Genomic DNA, 19138 nt, shown 5'->3' with positions numbered 1-19138 from the left:
TTCTGGCCTTGCATATATCATTGTAGCACGCAGTGTTACAACTTAACCATTTGTTCCCGAGATATTGCCTCTCATTTTCGTTGGAATACTCTACAAGAACCTTATGGATCTAATCATGTGCCAATTATTTTTTCATCACAAAGTTTCTCCGCAGCAGAAGCTACATCCAGTAGAAAACATAGAATATGGAACCTTAGCAGAGCCAATTGGATGTTGTATACCAGTACCTTGGAAACAATGAAAATACCATTAATCTACGAAGAATTGTTGACAAATATAAACCAGGCAGCCAACGTCGCTATCCCAAAACATTCTTCCATTAAAGAAAAAAACAAAAGTCATATTCCGAAACCATGGTGGAACAATCATTGTCAGTTAGCAGCTGAAAATAGAAAACATGCGTTTATAAATTATAAACAGAATCCAACGCTCCAAAACCTAATGGAGTATAAACGACTAGATGCTATTGCAAAGAAAATCTTCAAACAGAAGAAAAAGAAGGATTGGATTGATTTTTGCGAAAGCCTTAACTCAAGAACACCAATAAAAGATGTCTGGCGAAAAGTTAATTGTTTTAAAAACCGCAAACAAGCCAACGAAGTACCTATTGATCCAGAAGATACATGGTTGCAGGATTTACATAGAAAAATTGCCCCGGCATGGGTTCCAAATGACGACACTGTACAAGAACATATCCAAACAGTACCCCGACAAAACCACAATTTTGACGAAAATTTTCATTTATGGGAATTGCATCGAGCCCTTGAACAAAGAAATAATACTTCTCCAGGTATTGACAATGTGTCATATTCGCTGTTATACAACTTACCTATAGAATATAAAATTTGAATGGTAATTCGGATTAAAAAACCTGGCAGACCAGAACATGATCCAAGTTCTTACCGACCTATCTCCTTATCTTCATGTCTTTTAAAAACATTTGAAAGAATAATTAAAAATAGATTTGAACATTGGCTAGAACACGATGGTATACTTCCAAGTTCCCAATATGGTTTTCGCAAGTCTAGGTCCACTCAAGACGCAATTACAGCTCTAGTTACTTCAATTCAGCTTAATTTTACATCAAATAAGTCTACAGCAGCTGCGTTCCTTGACATTTCTGCTGTTTTTGATAATGTCAATTTAGACATTCTTTACCAAAAAATTCTAACAGACTAACTTTTTTAAAAATTAATAATGAAGAATTTTCATACCCCCGACTAACTAATATTGGATTGCCACAGGGGAGTATGTTAAGCCCGATTTTATACATCCTGTACAACATCGATCTTGAAGTTAGTATCCCGAACCATAAAAAAATTCTTCAATATGCTGATGATGGTGTTTTATATACAGCAGGAAAATTGTTAAGTACCTGTGAGGATAATTTAAAAGTCACATTAGAAATCGTAAATCAGTACTATGAAGCAATAGGATTATCAATTTTGACACAAAAACTGAGGTGTGTTACTTTTGAAAGTTTAGTTTCCCTATAAAAAACTGTATTAAGTATCTTGGTACCTATTTAGACAGGAAATTGTTATGGAAAGATCACATTCATTAAATTGTTAAAAAATCAGAAAACTCAATAAACATTTTAAGAGCTTTCTGTAAAACAAATTGGGGAGCAGACCCAAATATTGCTTTGATGTTTTACTGTAACATGATCAGGCCGATTATAACTGTAATTTATTTGGATCAGCGTCCAATACACATCTAAACAAACTTGAAATTAAAAAAAATACATGCCTGAGATTATGTCTAGGTTATTTAAAATCCACTCCAGTCCAAATAATGGAAAATGAAGCGGTGGAACCTCCATTGCATTTACGCCGCCAATTCCTTAGCGACAAATTCACAGTCCGAATTATGTCCAAAAATTGTAAATACCTTCAAGATCTTAATGAGCTATAAGTTTTAGACCTCACCCATAGGTACTGGAGAACTAAAAAATCTATATATTTGGTAGAAAGCTATATAAGTACGGTAAAATATAACGATATTCTCTATAAAAGCCAAATTCCGCACTACTACGATGAAATGGCAAAAACACTATTTTCTAGAAGGGTCAGGATATGTTACTTAAACTCACATTTACTCCCAAATATGTTTGATATAATTATTAAAGAAAAATGGACAAATTATCAGTACATTTTTACTGATGTGTCAAAAGATGCAAATGGAACGGGCTGTGCTATGTTCCACGAAAATAAAAATTACCACCACCAGTATAGCTTATCCAGCGAATTCTCAATATACACAGCAGAAATGATGGTAATATTGTTTGCTCTTCAGTATGTAGTACTGAATCCGACTAGCAACTATGTTATATTTACTGACAGTAAAAGCGTGGTCGACAGAATTAACAACATTCAAACTTCTTATTCTTAACATGCCATACACCAAAGTGCTTAGGCGACTATCTCATTACTACAATTCTATTCTTGGCGGCGTGACACAGCTCGCCTGTATTGTGTATTCCTGTCCATTCTTTAATATTCCTTAACCAGGATAATTGTTTGCGGCCGGCTCCTCTCCTACCTTCGATCTTCCCTTGTAGGATTAACTGTGGTATTTCATATTTTGCTCCTCTCAATATGTGCCCAAGGTAACAAATCTTGCGTTTTTTAATTAATTCAAAGAGTTCTCTTTCCACGCCGGCTCTCTTAAGGACGTCATCGTTTCGAACTCTATCCACCCAAGGTATGCGCATCATTCTTCTCAATGACCACATTTCAAATGCTTCAAGTTTGTTGATAGATGTTTTTTTCAAAGTCCACGTTTCCATGCCATAAAGCAAGATGGACCATATGTAGCACTTGACCATTCTGTAGCGTATTTCGAAATTTAGGTTTTGATTACATAGGAGCGGTCTGAATTTCACAAAAGCTTGTCTTGCCATTTGTATTCGGGTTTTTATTTCTTGTTGTGGATCCGATTGGTCATTGATTGTGGTGCCAAGGTATTTAAAAGTTTTCACGCGTTTTATGCCATCGTCACCTAAGCATATTATTGGGTTTTCTGGAGGGTTTCTGCTAATGACCATATATTTCGTTTTCAAAATGTTGATTTTGAGGCCATATTTTTTACCTATGCTATTCACCCTATCAAGTAATAACTGCTGATTTTCCAAATTATCAGTTATAATCACTGTGTCGTCCGCATAGCGTAGGTTGCTAATTGGTATGCCGTTCACCTTAAATATTCAAACAGTCAAACACATAAACCACATTGAACTGAAAATTCTTCAAATTATTTATGAAACTATACAATTAGGATTAAATGTAATAATTACATGGATCAAGGGCCATTCGGGAATAAAAGGCAATGAGATCGTTGACAATTTGGCTAAATCAGCATATATGCTTGGAGAAAAAGTGACAGATATTAATACCGTTAGTAGATAAAAACTTAAAAATAATTGGCATTTACATTACAGAATGTAAGACTGGCTTAAACTATTATCATTGTAACACTAGGATACCCTCAATAAGATGGTTCTACACAGAATCTAATCGACATTTTATAAAGACCATTAATCGGCTGAGAGCAAATCATGCTCTTACGCCATCTTATATGCATGGAATCGGCTTATCAAATACTCCCAATTGTGAATTAATAAATTCTAAGTGTTGTTTTCCAACAAACCTTAATCTTTTAATATTTTCAAATAATATCATTGCATTTACAAACATGTTAAAATATGTAAATATAAGTTGTAAATAGTATATAGGCATAATCTGTTTATACGGTTTGAAAAAAAAAACAAAAAAAAAGTATACCAGAAATTTAAAAAAAAAACAAGCATTAAGAAAATAGAAATAGAACAAAAAACAAAAAAATAAATCCAAAAAAAGAATAAAAAAAAGCAAAAAAAAGCACCAAACCAAAAAAAAAACAAAAAAAAAGAAAACAAAAAAAAAACAAGAAAATAATACAAGAATAAAAAAACAAAATTAAAATATATCAAAACAAAATTGATGTATCCATAAAACTATTAGGTATATGTAGTACTAACATTGATAACTGATAACAAGAAAATTTTGACTATGAATCTGCAATCAATAATAATTAAAATTCAGTAGATTTTAACAATAAACACAAACAAGTCTGGCTAATTGGCTCTGCCAAAGCCATTTTTCAGAAAAAAAAAAGTAAATAAACCCCAAAGAAGACTGGATAAACGAATTCCACACAATAATCTCGCCCCCATGGGTTGAAAACAACATTATTCAACAAATAGCTACCGTAAATAGAAACACTTCTTTTCTACAATCACTATTTCAATTTTGGGAACTCGATCAATGCATTAAATTAACAAATAATAAATCTTCCGGGGTGATGTGAAATGTGAAAAGAATACATCGTAGTACCTATCAAAAAACCTGGAAAACAGAACGGAAATGCAGATTCATATAGACCCATAGCTTTATCATCGTGTATATTTAAAACCATGGAAAGAATGATAAAGAACAGGCTTGAATTTTGGCTAGAAAATGAAAAAATATTACCTGACTGACAATATGCTTTTAGAAAGGGAAGATCTTCCTTAGAACCCCTAATGATACTAGTAAATGACATCTATCTAGGATTCACACACAAATACAACACTTTGGCTACATTTTTGGATATAACTTCAGCATATGATAATGTTCAAATAAATATACTAGAAGAGAAGCTTATCAATATTAGTCTACCAACCTCCTTTGCCAACTTCATAAAATCAGCTTACTCTAATCGATCAGTTTCCTTAAAGATAAATAAAGAAGTTTCAGAATCAAGAATATGTAGATCTGGATTACCACAAGGTAGTATCTTGAGCCCAATCCTCTACAGCCTGTACACAATGGAGATAGAAAATGTTATATCACTTAAGTCGAAAATTATTCAATACGCCGATGATGTTATTATTTACACCAGTAACAAATCAGAGGACAAATGTATAGAAAATATCAACACTGAATTTATAGAAATCCAAAAATGCCTAGACAACATGGGACTTTCCATATCCGAGTCCAAAACCAATATAATTTTCTCTAGAAACAGAAACAACTATCAAAGACCATTAACAATAGGAAAATATAAACTCCGTATTAGCAACTCTGTAAAATATCTTGGCCTACATCTAGATAGAAACCTATTATGGAAGGACTGTATCCACCAAATCATCAAAAAAACAAGTAATTCTATAAATATTTTAAGAGCGTTTTGTAGGGCAAAGTGGGGAGCAGATCCAAATACGGCTTTACTTTTCTACAAAACAATGGTACGATCAATAATGGATTATGGAAGTCAACTCTATGGAACAGCAGCAGATACACATCTAAATAAAATCGAGATACAACAAAATAAATGCTTAAGAGTTTGCCTGGGATATCTTAAGTCAACACCCATAAATATTATACAAGCTGAAGCCGTGGAACCTCCTCTTAAACTAAGAAGACAACTATTAAGCAGAAAATTTATGATAAAAACCATTTCCAAAAAAGCTTCTTACCTCAATAGTATACACTCACTAAAAGTTCAAGTTTTGACCCATAGATACTGGCACTTCAAGAAAACCCCCCTCATAGTAGAAACTTTCTCAGAAATACCTGACATGACAGATATACTTTATTCCAACCAACTCCCCCCGGTTCTAATTTACTTGCCTGAACAAATTTTTTCACGTGAAATTAGAACCTACTATTTTGAAAGTCAAGAAGTAGCAAGTATCAATCAAACAAAGTTTAACGAAACAAAAAACAAATACTGGGCAAACTATGATTCTATATTCACTGATGGATCAAAGTCAAAAGAATATACCAGCTGTGCCTTTTACCATGTGGAAGAAAATACTGACAAAAATTTATTCTACCAAAGGAAGCTTCCATATACACTGCAGAATTAACAGCAATTGTGCAAACTATGAAATACATACTCGGCTCTAACCACGACAAATTCATAATATGTACGGACAGCAAAAGTGCAGTAGATAAACTTAAAAAAGTAAACATAAATAGATCAGTTAATCATATTGAAGCAAATATCCTATATTTACATAATGAGATACACATCAAGAATAAAGTCGTCATATATCTATGGGTAAAGGGACACGCAGGTATAACAGGCAATGCAATAGTAGATGTCTTAGCAAAAACAGCCCCAACATCAGGAGAAGAACTAAATCTTAAACTACCCCCGTCCGACCTATTCTTAAACCAAAGAAACAAAATAAATGAGATGTGGCAAAACCTACACAACGCTTCAACAACCGAAACAAACTTTTGTAAACACCAGCAAAGAATTCCCAGAAAACCATGGTTTCACAAAATACCAAACAGAAACTTTGTCGCCACAATAAATCGAGTACGTGCTAATCATGCACTACCACCTTAATATAAGCACAAAATGAAAATTACAGACGATCCACGTTGTAGTTGTGGTAAAATGGGTACATTAGTAGGTACATGTTTTACTTGAATGTCCAATAAATAATGTAAACATTAATAAACTATATAAAAACTTAATTCACTACAAGATAAACCTTCCAATAGACCTAAATTGTATTATTTTTTCAGGAAATAATGATATCTTTTATGTACTTCATCAACACATCATAAACTGTAAACTAAAACTATAAAATTACTAACCAATTTTGTAAGCAATTCTGCGAAAGAAACTAAATGTAAAGCACACAAAGAGGGCTGAAACCTCCGAGGGGATGAACCGGGTTGACGCCCTAGCGCAAAAAAAATTAAACGCCTTACACATTTTATATATTACTAACAAAACAAATGAATACATCATGCTCAGGTTTGATACTATGAAACATTTTACACAAATTAATGATTCAATCTTATATAGTCTGGCTAATTGATTCTCGCCAAAGCCATAGATTCCACGAAAAAAAAAAAAAAAAAAAAAATCAGTCCCGTATTCTCCCTATATAATCGGGTGTCCTAAAGATCTCCGCTCAAGGTTGAAGGTATGTTTACCAGAACAGCGGCGTGCTCATTTGTATTTTAATGACAATAATTATTTTTTTAATTAAAATTAAATATTTATGATTTTTTTGTTCTCGTCTATAAGAGAAAAAAATATTTTTATAATGTTTGTAAAGTACATTACCTGAATTTTAATCATTTTACCAACAGGAAATATTGAAGTTTTGCCTAAAGATTAAAAATTCTCATTTTTTAAATTGTATTAAGGACTATTGATTATTATTCAGTGTAAAGGAAATTTTGATAAATAAATCTAATCAGGTTTGCATTTCTATTAAGAGTTGCGAGTCTGTTTAGAGAGTCGAAAGATTTATAGAAGTCTATAAATAGTAAGTGAAAATTTATATCACGTTCATATCACTTTTCAATCAGCTGTGTTTGCATCTATGGTTGATTTTCTTTTTCTGAAGCCTGGCGGATATTGCCCCAGTGTATTTTCAGTAATTTATCTATTTCCCAATATGCTTGACAATGTTTTGTATGTGGTGTTCAGTAACATGATTCTTCTGTAGTTACTGATATGCTTCGGTCTCCTTTTTTAGTATCGTTATTAGATGACCCTTTCTCCACTACATCAGTATACTTTCTGAGTTCCCTGTATTTTTTATTAGTTTAAGAATCCAGTGCATCAAATTGTCTTCTTAATTTTTTATTAATTCATTTTTTATCATTTCCTGGTGGTTTTCACTGTTGCAATAATTTCCTTGTATAAAGCAACTTTTGAAGTTTATATTAAGGAATTAGGAAGAAAATTAATAGGTTACTTGAGTGCAAACAAACAACAAACTTTTGAATTCTAATTTCGTGTTTTGTTGTAACGAATTAAAAACAAACAAATAAACATCAAATCAATTATACATTTTTAACAAAAAACATACAAAAGATATCATAAATCAAGAAGAAGAGAGAAATCATAAAACATTTTGCAACATAATTAGTAATTTAATTAACGCATTAATGCACACAACGCAATAAATACAGTTTCAATTATTTTCTCGGACATACAATATGTTGTATATAAAGATACAATATGTTATAATAATAAATAAGTTGTAAGTATACCAAAGACTTCTATAATTGTAATGGTGGTGTGAATATACAAAATAGGACAAGATAATGCCCTGCCTAAATCGCACAGGCCGATCAGTCTTATATCATTTTTGTTGAAGGCAACAGAAAAAATTCTTGATAGACATATTAAGGGAAGACCTTTGAGGGATCATTCTCTCAATGGCAACCAGCATGCATATAAAGAAGAAAATCAACAGAAACAGCAGTGGACAAAGTAGTTCAGAAAATCAGTCACTCAATTAATAATGGAGAGAATATTTAGAAGGCACATTTAATAATGCCCTATCAAATAGATCCACTATCAATGTGTGTTACTATGTGTAACTGGATCAAAGCAATGCTGGAAAATATATTGTTGAGTGAATAAAAGATTGTCACAAAGGTGCAAGGAGAGATTTTGGCCAAAACTGCTAAAGGTGTCCACAGGGGGGAGTGTTTTCTCCCCTCCTCTGGTCACTCCTGGTGGATCACTTGATGTCACTTCTTGACGCACACTGGGGAAGAAGTACATGCCTATAGGGATGATTTAGGAATTATGGTAAGAGGAAAATATGGTAAATTTCTTTCCTGCACACTCCAAAGAACATTAAATATCCTTAGTAGGTAGTATGACATGGAAAAATTCTCTATCAATCTTAGTAAAACATCTAGGAGTAATATTAGATAAGCAGCTTACATGTAACGCCCAGTTGGAAAGAATAACCAACAAAGCAAAGGTTTCCCTTTCTACATGTCGAAGAGTATGTGGGAAAATTTGGGGTTTGAAACCCAAACCGATGTACTGGTTATATATGACTAGTCAGATCTATGATTACGTATGGCGCACTTATATGGTAGTTTAAATAACAACAAAAGACCACTTAATAGAAGCTGAATAAGCTTCAATGACAAGCATGCTTAATCATAACACGAGCAATGTTGACTACCCTAACCGCCTCATGGAGGTCATGCTTGATCTCTCTTCATTACATATATGGATGGAGAAGGATGTGAAGATAGGAGCATACAGAGGGTGGATAAGATGTCAGGAAGCAGGGCAAAAGAATACCTGGATCAAATCTGGAGAGATAATTAAAAATTACCTAGATTTGGAAATAGTACCAGATGCAATGCAACCTAAATATAATTTTGAAAAGCGTTTACCATCCTCTTTATAGGAAGGTACAAATAGGAGTTAAATAAAATCAATGCATTGGCCATTGATAAATTGTTGGCAGCACCATCAAAAATTAATGAATAGACTTTTATGCCTGAATCATAAATAAAATTTAAGCAATGATTTACTAAGGATGCTTTTTCTTATCCACAAAAACTGTCAATTAAAAAATATGCAACTGACACTTTAAAATTGTCATTTAAGACTACTAACATAAACACCAGTGCCTCTTTTGCTTCTGGTATATTATCAGATTCTATATCTGTACCAAAATCTACAGAGCCAATAAATTTTTTCCCATCCCATTTTACTTGCATACGAATAGACATTTCGTCCAGCACTAAATTACACACAAGTGTTTTATTTTGCTTCCCTGCTTCTTCAACTTTGTTTTTCAAAGCATTTAAAGATTCTTTGGAAAATCCGGGTGCGCCATCAACAGTTTGGTACCATTTTGTTATGGTTGATGGGTGTGGTAATGAATTATTAAAAGCTCTTCTTACAAAATCATAGGCTTTTGCTGAATATAATTTAAAGCCAGTGCAAATGACCTTAATTCTGGAGAATATTTGGGACCCTTTAAAAATCGTTGAAACAATGCTTTGGCTGATTCTGGTAACGAGGCCTAAAACAATAAAAAATACAAAAATAAAAGAATATAATAATAATTTAATTTCGTTCTTTATGGAATATGTGAAAGAAAACTTACCAACAAAACAGATTCAGCATTTTTCTGTTGTAACATACAGTTTTTCTTTTATTGATTGTACCAATGCGTTTAATGTTGTTGCTTGTCGTTTTCATCTTTTAGTAGATTTTCTTAGGGTGTCAATTTGTTTCTTTTTTTTTGCTATATACATGTTTACATTGGGGATAAAGGGGTAGAATACGAATACATGCAGTTAATTCCAGTTTATTCCAACTAGCCTCTTCTACTCAAATCCGACTCTCACCTTCACGCTGGTGTCCTCTGTTAACCGAGCAACTTTTTCTTCATCTTTTTTCGTAAGACACATTACTTCGGCTCCGTATGCTATCATCGGTCTAATTGCTGCTCTATATTTTTGTCTTTGTTTTTTTTTTGCTGTTTTTTTTTATTTTTAAGTAGTGGGTGATATTTCCAAAACACTCCGTTCTTCTTCCGTCTTGTGTGCGTGGTAGTCGTATGTTGGATGTATGATTTGGAGTGGTTGATGCGTCTTTAGTTATCACGGATCTATTTGGTCTATTTAGTTATTCTGTTTCCGTATTCGACGATTTTATAACGCCAAATGAGTACTATGTGGGTGGTATTGCGTATGTTTTTATTGCTTTTACTATGCGCTTGGAATTAAGTTTATACGGCCATTTTATATAAAATATTCGGATATATATTTTTATTTCTCAATCAAAAAGGATGTATTACGGAATATGTTCATTTTGCTTTATGATATTCTCGGAGCCCTATATCATTTAAAATAAAAAAAAGCCATATATTGGGGTACAACTCTTTTGCATTTTTTATGAGAGTAAAATGTTATTATAAAGTAAAATGCAGTTTTTTTCATTTACTTGTATATTGTCTTTATTGTGATAATATATCATCTTGTTTTAATATAATTTAGAAGTTTGAATATCATATTACACAACGTGTTTATTTCCAATTTTAAGTGAGAGCGTACCGCCTACCGCATTTTTTTTACCTTTATTTGGACATTGTCTGAATATGTATACTCCGCAAATTAGTTCATAATAGAAATAGCAAGCAATTTTACTTGAATTTTACAATGAATCATTTACTTGAATTTACAGTCTGTAAACAAAAAATTATTTTTGATTCGCTTTCCGTATCAGTTATTTTTAATGGGACTGATTGTATTTTTATTTTAATTTTGTTTAGGCTTCTTTATACCATAGTGAAAAGTAATCACAACTTTAACTCGAAAAAGAAAATATAACGATCACATCACAGCTACAGAGGGAAATTAATTACATTTACTTTTAAGTAAAGTGCATACTCAATTTTTGATTGTCATTAATTTGTTACCAGCTCTGATATCTAATAAAAAGTCTATATTGTACCAAAGTATCGTTATATTATACCCGTTGACAGTACACGCAAAAATTTTAAAAACACATACATTTGCCTTTAGGTACTGAACGTAAGAGAGTATGCAAAATATTCTTTATGAATACCCTAGATATTTCCGAGAAAACCATCAGAACTGTTGTGAAAAAGAACAACAACTGTACTGTCAAAGGCATTAAGGATGAAGTTCTTAGAGGAAGACACAATAATCATTACCAGATTAATCCATCTATACGACGACGTGAGGGATCATATTAACTCCATTCCGAGAATGGAGAGCCATTATTGTAGATCTCGTTCTAAACGCGAATATATAGAAGGCGGTCTTACCATTGCTGCTTTACATCGAAATTATGTTAATAAATGTGTTTCTGAGGATAAACAATATATTCCACACCAAATGCATGATCAAAATGTGATAGACTTTAATATCTCCTGTCAGCCCAAGAAAGGCCAGTGTGAAGAATGTACATTCTCTAATAATGCTGACGATAAACCAAGCTTACAAGCGAAACAAAAACTGGCTGAAAGAGATTCTTTCAAGATCAGAAAAAAGATATTTATAGTTGCAGTATATGACTTGCAGGCTGCAATGCCTTGTCCACAGGGCGAAGTCTCTAGTGTTTATTATATTTCGAAAGTAAATGTACTTAATTTTACAATTACCGGTTTGTGGCTCTTTTGTATTAAAGTAGCGATATATAGCGAGTATATTTTAATATACAATACATACAACACAATACAAAATATACAAAATATCAAGTTTTAAATTTTCAAGATTTTGGTTTTACGTGGTAGATCAACTATTAGACAGTCGGTAAGGAATAAACAAAATATAATAGATTTACTTACCGTTTAACTAAATGTAATCCTCTCCTACTATTCTTTTTAAAAGGCATATTGTCCAAACACTAAAACTAATTCTAATATTAATATAAAAATTACCATTAATACGTTATGCACTGTGGCGTACCCAGGGGGGTTTTGGGGGTTAAACCCCCTTTTCCCCAGGGCATATAATGTAAAAAAATATATAAAGAATAGTAGGAAAATGTAACTTGTCACACACAATACAAAAAATCCAAAACGCTAATTGAATAATTAAATTACCACGTTAAATATGTAGAACACAATAATTATTGTATAAATACACAATAATTAATAATATTTTTCATTATATTTAGATATAGATACCTAATATTAGGCTTATGACAAAAGTAGACAGGTGGTAGACATTGTGGACTATCACGGGTTGTGTTTCTCTGCATGTGCTAGCAGTAGAAAAGAGACATCTCTTTGAGAAAAGAGAGCATTTGACAACAGCTATAAAAAAAAAGAAGAAAGAGAAAGATCAATGGAAATATGGCAAGAAGAGGAGAACAGCAAGGCAGATGTTGCTCAGTGGTCCAAGATGCTGATCCTGAGCCTAAGGAGACTGGTTAGATTGTCTGTTTTAGGGTGTATCTTCACAGGTTCAGAAAGACAGATACAGATAAATGCCTATACTGCGAATATTCCTACATTGTTACTGACACAATGCTGGAGTCTAATAGATGTACAGTGAAGAGAAACAGAATGTATAAAGAAATAGGTATGAACCCTGTGACTGTAAGAGAGATAATTGTGAAGATGGCGGAAAGTACGGAGGGATGGAATAGTGTTCACAATTACATCCGAGCAGTCATTAAAAAGAAAGAAAAAGAAAGGAAACACCAACCGGGCCAACGACAGAGATAAGATCTGATTACTATTTTAATGAGAATAAGTCTCAATTGAAGGTTAAAATAAGTTTATTGACGTTTGAATCTTTGATCTTTGATCTTGCACTGATAACTTGTATATACTCCAACAATTAATAAAAAAAGAATAGTAGTTAGTACCAAAGTACATCTAGCCTTCATCGACCTAGAAAAAGCGTATGATACAGTTCCAAGACTTAAATTGTGGCAAGCTTTACAACAACTCGACATTAGTCCATACCTTTTAGGAATAATCACAGAAGTATACAGGGATAACACTACTTACCTAAAAATCGGAAATATAAATCAGAGCCAATAAAATTAACTAAAGGACTAAAACAAGGATGCAGTATGTCACCCTTACTGTTTAATTTATATATTGAGACAGCCCTCCAAAATTGGAAAAACCACTGCCAGGGAATGGGAATCCACATAGGAAATGACGTAGTGTTCTCCCTGAACTTTGCGGATGACCAAGTCGTCCTAGCTCAAGATTCTTATGATCTAGAATTTATGATAAAGCGTCTATACAGAGAATATGTAAAATGGGGGTTACAAGTCAGCATGAAGAAAACAGAATATTTAGTTATCAATTCAGATGCAAGGTTTGAAGTGTTGATCGACGAGGACGTGGAAATCAAACAAGTGGAAAAATTTAAATATTTAAGTGCACTCATTGCTAAGAACGGCTTGGGACAAACCGAAATTAAAGACCGAATTAATCAGAGACTTGTAGGATGTCTGAACTCCTTATGGTGGGATCGCAACATTTCCAAAAGGAACAAAAAAGAATAGGGCAAACCATGGTTGAATCAGTTCTTTGTTATGGCTCTGAAGTATGGACAATTAATGCAGACCTGAAGAGAAGATTGTTAGCAGTTGAAATAGATTATTTGAAAAGAAGTGCTAGAACATCAAGGCAGGAAAGAAAGACCAACGAATATATAAGAAATAACATGAATGCTACAGAAACGGTCATTGACAGAATAGAAACAAGAGGTTCAAAATGGTTTGGACACCTATTAGGAATGCCTGACGAACGTTGGCCCCAAAAACTTCACAAATAGAAGCCCCCTGGAAGAAGAAAAAGAGATAGAACTTGACGCTCATGGAATGAAGGAATTAGAAGAGCGATGGAATCAAAAGGTTTGGAGGAGGAGCATGCCTTAAACCGGCAGGATTAGCGGAGAAGAAGGGGAATACGGCGATAGCCGTCTCCAAAATGTATTGTATTTACGGATTAAGTTGGATTAATGTCAAACGTCAATAAACTTATTTTAACGTTCAATTGTGGCTTATTCCCATTAAAATAGTAATTACTTTAAAATGCCACAAGAAAATAGCTTCAGAACAATAGATAATATTTAGATAAGAGAAGAGAGTGTTCCAAAAAGTGAGTGTCGTCAGTCTTACAGTGGACTCCCCACTTTCGGAGTACGGTACGTGCGACAGTCAAATGCACACAAGTAAGAGAGGGTGGTTTTAGTTAATAGACAGGATGATAAATACCTGAATCTTTGGCACTGCTATCTTTAGTACATTAAATTAAACTAAAACCCAAATTTTAGGGACTCACAATGGAGGTAGCATAAAAAAATTTCAAAACCCAACCTTCAGAAAAATTTTGAGTACGCGACTGGTTATGCAAGGAGCACTATTGTTTATAAATACTAAATAATTAACTTACTTTACTTTACTTTTTCGTGTCTGGATCCGACTACAGTTTTTCTGCCCAATATCTGGCTACGTCTACACCCTTTGTATTTGCGAGCCATAAATCATCAAGGCTGCACTGTGATGGGCAAAGTCTGCATACTCTCAGGTGCTCCACGTTCTGTATTTCCCCACATTCACAAAGTGCGTCGCTGTCTGTCTTGATGCCCCGTTTAATGAGGTTCTGTTTTACAGGGGCAACACCTGTACGTATGCGATTGAGTGTCCGCCAGGTTCTCCAGTCCAGGTTCATTCCATTAGGTCGTTCTGGATGTAGAGGGAACATTTCGGGTGGTTCGACGCTGACATTTCTTATAAACCTTTTCCTTGATTTAAGTCGGCTGATTCCTGGCGGTTCGTCAAACCCGTATAATTGGTGCTTTTCATCGAAAGTTTGCCTGAATTTCTCCACATAGTGTGAAGCGCATCTACGGTCGTCTGGTGATGAGAATCCAGCTACCCGGTACAGTAGGGATAGGGGGGTGGGCTTCATACAACCGGTAATTATTCTACATGTTTCATTTAACACCGTGGTGACTTGTTGGGCGTGTCTAGATCTACCCCAGACGGGACAAGCATATTCCCCTGTTGAGAAACATAAGGCCTCAGCTATTGTCTTCAAGACCTGGGGGTTTGCACCCCACTTGCTCCCTACAAGTTTCCGGAGGAGGTTGTTTCTTGTAGAAACCTTTTGTCTTGTGCTCTGACAGTGGAATTTATACGTTAGTGACCGGTTTATTACTACTCTAAGGTATTTGGGCCTATCTAAGGTATGTTTCAAGCGTTGTCCCTCCCAAGAAACATTCAGTTTTACATGCGCCAGTTGGTTGTTGAGATGGAATGCACATACTTGAGTTTTAGTAGGGTTTGGCTTTAATGAGTTTTGTTTTTAGTAAGTTGACATCATGTTTAAAGCCTCTTCCATTGTCGACTCTACCTGTGTGAGTGTTTTCCCCTTTACGGCTATACCAAGGTCATCAGCGTAGACAAAACTCTCAGTCTGAGGGTGCATTGGTTGGTCGTTGGTGTAGATGTTAAATAAGGACGGCGCCACAACTCTTCCTTGAGGTAGGCCATTTTTTTGGGTTCTCCATCTGCTCTTCTTTCCATTTAGCAAAACGTAGAAACGTCTATTACACAACAGTGATCTAATGATATTTACCAGGTGTTATAGATCTTAGTTAGCAAGGTTCTGTGGTTTATCGTATCATAGGCCGCTGTGAGGTCTATCAAGGCTACTCCCACTATCTCTTTCTGCTCAAATCCCTCCTCTTTGTATTCTGTTAGGTTCAGCACTTGGTCTGTGCATGATTTACCTGATCTGAAGCCTGCTTGTTGTGGGATTAGTTTTGCATCTAATTTTTCCTGGATGCGGTTTAAAATGAGGCGTTCATACAATTTATACAAATGGCATAGCAGGGATATCGGATGGTAGCTACTCGGTAGTTCAGGGTCTTTCCCAGGTTTCAGAAGGTTTTACTTTTGATTTATGCCACAGTTTTGGAATCTGGTAGGTAGAGCGAGAGAAGTTAAATAGATCGAGCACCCATTGTCTCGCTTTTTGCCCGAGGTGTTTTATCTGCTCTGTCAGGTGATTTTCCATTTTTCATACAGTCAATACCATTTTTGAGCTCTTCGATGGTAAATGGGTTTCGCAAGAGAGTTGTTTCCTGGTCTTGAGTTCTTATAATCTTTGGCGTTTTGCAACGATTGTTTGTTTTGCCATTCAGAAACAGTTGGTGGGCTATCTGATTTGGCATTATTGCACATAGCTCTTTCATCTCTGTGGGATCACCATTAAGTTTTTTGATCAGATTCCAAGCCTGCTTACTACTGTGCGTCATATTCAGTTTACTTAAAGTCTCGCTCCACCGTTGTTATCTGGAGGCACTTAGTGTTTGCTGTGTATGTGTTTACATGAGATTCGTTTTACAAGTTTGATGAACGCGTCATAGTTTTTGGGGATCGGGACTCGGGACTATATTTTTCACTTGTGTTTCCAATTCATCAGCAAATTTTGCCCAGTTCGCTTTTTTGAAATTTAACCTTCGTCTGAAAGGGATTATGGGAGCTTTTATAGCGCTATAAACGGTTATTACTACGGGCCTATGTTGCGTCTTCGGTATAGGCTTATATACCTTCCTAACGCAACGGTCCTCTAAAGACATGCTGATGAAGGTGAGATCAGGGTTGTAACCTTTCTTCCATATTTTGCTCTGGAACGAATAGGGCAGTTTTGGGTCATGTAGAAGTGTCAGGTTGTTTTGTTCAGCCCACGATTCCACAAGATCTCCATTCTTATCAGTTGAAGCGTAGCCCCATTATGACTATTAAAATCACCGAGAATGAATCTGGTTTTTTGAGAAGCGAAATTTTTTGGAGGAAAGAAAACAAAGTCTCTCTGGGGTGGTTTATACACAGATGTCACTGTGCAGGCTCCTATTTCGACGGTCAGAATTTCAATGTCGTTGTAGCATGTTTTTTCAGCTGATGTTACACGAATACCTCTTCTCACGAAGATGGCGCTTCCATGTTTTGCACTTGGATGTTCAATGATAAGCTGCATTCCCTCAACGCTAGGTCTATGTGCTGATATGTTACGGTGACTCTCTTGTATACATAATAAATCACACTTGTGGATTTTATACAGTTCAGACAAAATTTCCTGTTTGTTACAAGTAATACCCTAAATGTTTATGGTCATCATTGTCAGTGTAGGCTCTGAGAAGATCCGTTGATTCTCGTTACTTTGTTCGGATCCAGTGGTAGAAGGATTGGCCGCCCGAGAGGCGTTTCCAGGGAGCGCCAGTGATGTTCTTATAATATCACTTGCGTGGAGGCTCCTTCCGTGCTCCCCTAAATAATTAATAATAAATAATTAACTAAAAACGCCTAAATAGTTTTTTTAAAACTAAATAGGTTTTTTATAGATATATTACTTATACGAGTGTAAATTTTATGATATCGTACTTTCAAAATAAAAGTTGCAGTATCTACTATCCTGTAACTCTGTAAGTTTCAGCATGACCGGTTCAAAATTCAAACCGATAACATTTATATTAAATTTTGTTATAATCTGCCAAAGTGTTGTACAAAGTAATTGATATGGCAACCCTGTTAGTATGACGTTTCGTCTGAAGCGTTTCGAAGCCGAACGTAATGCTATCTATCCATGATAAATACTACCATTGTTTCAGATCCCTACATTACAATTTGAAGGCGGCAGTTCAAGACATAATTCTTGTTTAACGAGATTTTTCATATGTTTAGGAAAAAATATTTAACGTTTTATTGCAAATATTTTCCACTTTTACAGTTTTATATATGTTATTAAAAAAATTTTTGGTTTATTACCGGTAACTTTATTATAAGCCGAAACATATTATTTTTTTCCTATTGGGACAAAACTGTAAATTCAAAAAATTCATAAGTATTTCTTATAATTATATCTTGATGCTGTAAAAAAATTAACAAAATCCTATGTTTGGTTTTCCCGCTTTATACTTGGAAAAAGTAGTTTTTTTTGAGTTTTTTAAAAACGAAAACATGAAGTTTGCTTAAAAGTTGTCAAAATACTTCTAGTCATCACATATACTTTCTCAAATTTTTTGAATTTGGAGTTTGTCTTTTGGGGGGTGCAGATCAACCTTAAAGCGTTCACCGAGTCTATATATTATACATCATTGGTATGCACTTTGGAAATCTATTGCACTAAAGACAGTGAATTGTGATACATTGGACACCATTACCTCGATATTTGGCAGTGGATACTCATCAAGTTGAGTGAATCGATTAATTGTTTGAGAATAATCAATGACAAGCCGCTTCTTGTGAGTTTCGTTTTTAGTGATAAGCACTTGCGTTCTCCAAAGGGACTGACTTTCTTCAATAATGCCATCATTTAAAAGCTTCTTTACCTCATTAGTCATTTTTAATAAAAATTTGATCTTCAGCACTATGCCTGCGCGATTTTACTGCGATAGATTGTAACGTTATAAACGTCACATCTTTATATTTAAATAATTATTTTATTTTAATTTCTTTATTAATTAATTGATGGATTCGACCGTTACTTGATGGAAATTCATTTTATGTAACAATAAAACACTGAAAACTTTGTTTTCAAAACTTCCTCAAATTTTTATTTTAAATTCTTATCACTACAGCTGTTTCGGCTGATTGCCTTTCTCAAGTGATCTGTTTTTGGCATGGGTTTACACTTTATAGTCTCTAATGAAATAAGTTGAGGAGGGGAGAACTGTTTGTCTCAAGCTGGTCATTCAGAATTATATCTGTGTTTTTTAATTTGTTGATTTCCATAGATTCTAACAAAGATAGCTTAAGGCCTTTATTTTGAATGTGTAGAATTTTAAATTTGTCATCAAAAGAATGATTATGATCTAGA

At 34.3% G+C, this 19138-nt stretch overlaps 1 protein-coding gene across 1 annotated transcript; it reads left to right on the top strand.

Annotated features, from left to right (window-relative positions):
- The first annotated feature begins 237 nt into the window (after window positions 1-237).
- On the top strand, window positions 238-5890 carry LOC140433243 (uncharacterized). The gene is made up of 3 exons (XM_072521290.1): window positions 238-702; window positions 1245-1462; window positions 4534-5890. Exons 1-3 carry the CDS (start codon window positions 238-240, stop codon window positions 5888-5890), a joined length of 2040 nt encoding a protein of 679 aa, XP_072377391.1.
- Window positions 5891-19138: the final 13248 nt, after the last annotated feature.

Source organism: Diabrotica undecimpunctata, chromosome 1 (genome assembly GCF_040954645.1).
Source record: "Diabrotica undecimpunctata isolate CICGRU chromosome 1, icDiaUnde3, whole genome shotgun sequence".
NCBI lineage: Eukaryota > Metazoa > Arthropoda > Insecta > Coleoptera > Chrysomelidae > Diabrotica > Diabrotica undecimpunctata.
Note: the sequence above shows the minus strand (reverse complement) of the source record. Positions and strands in the feature narration are given on the sequence as shown.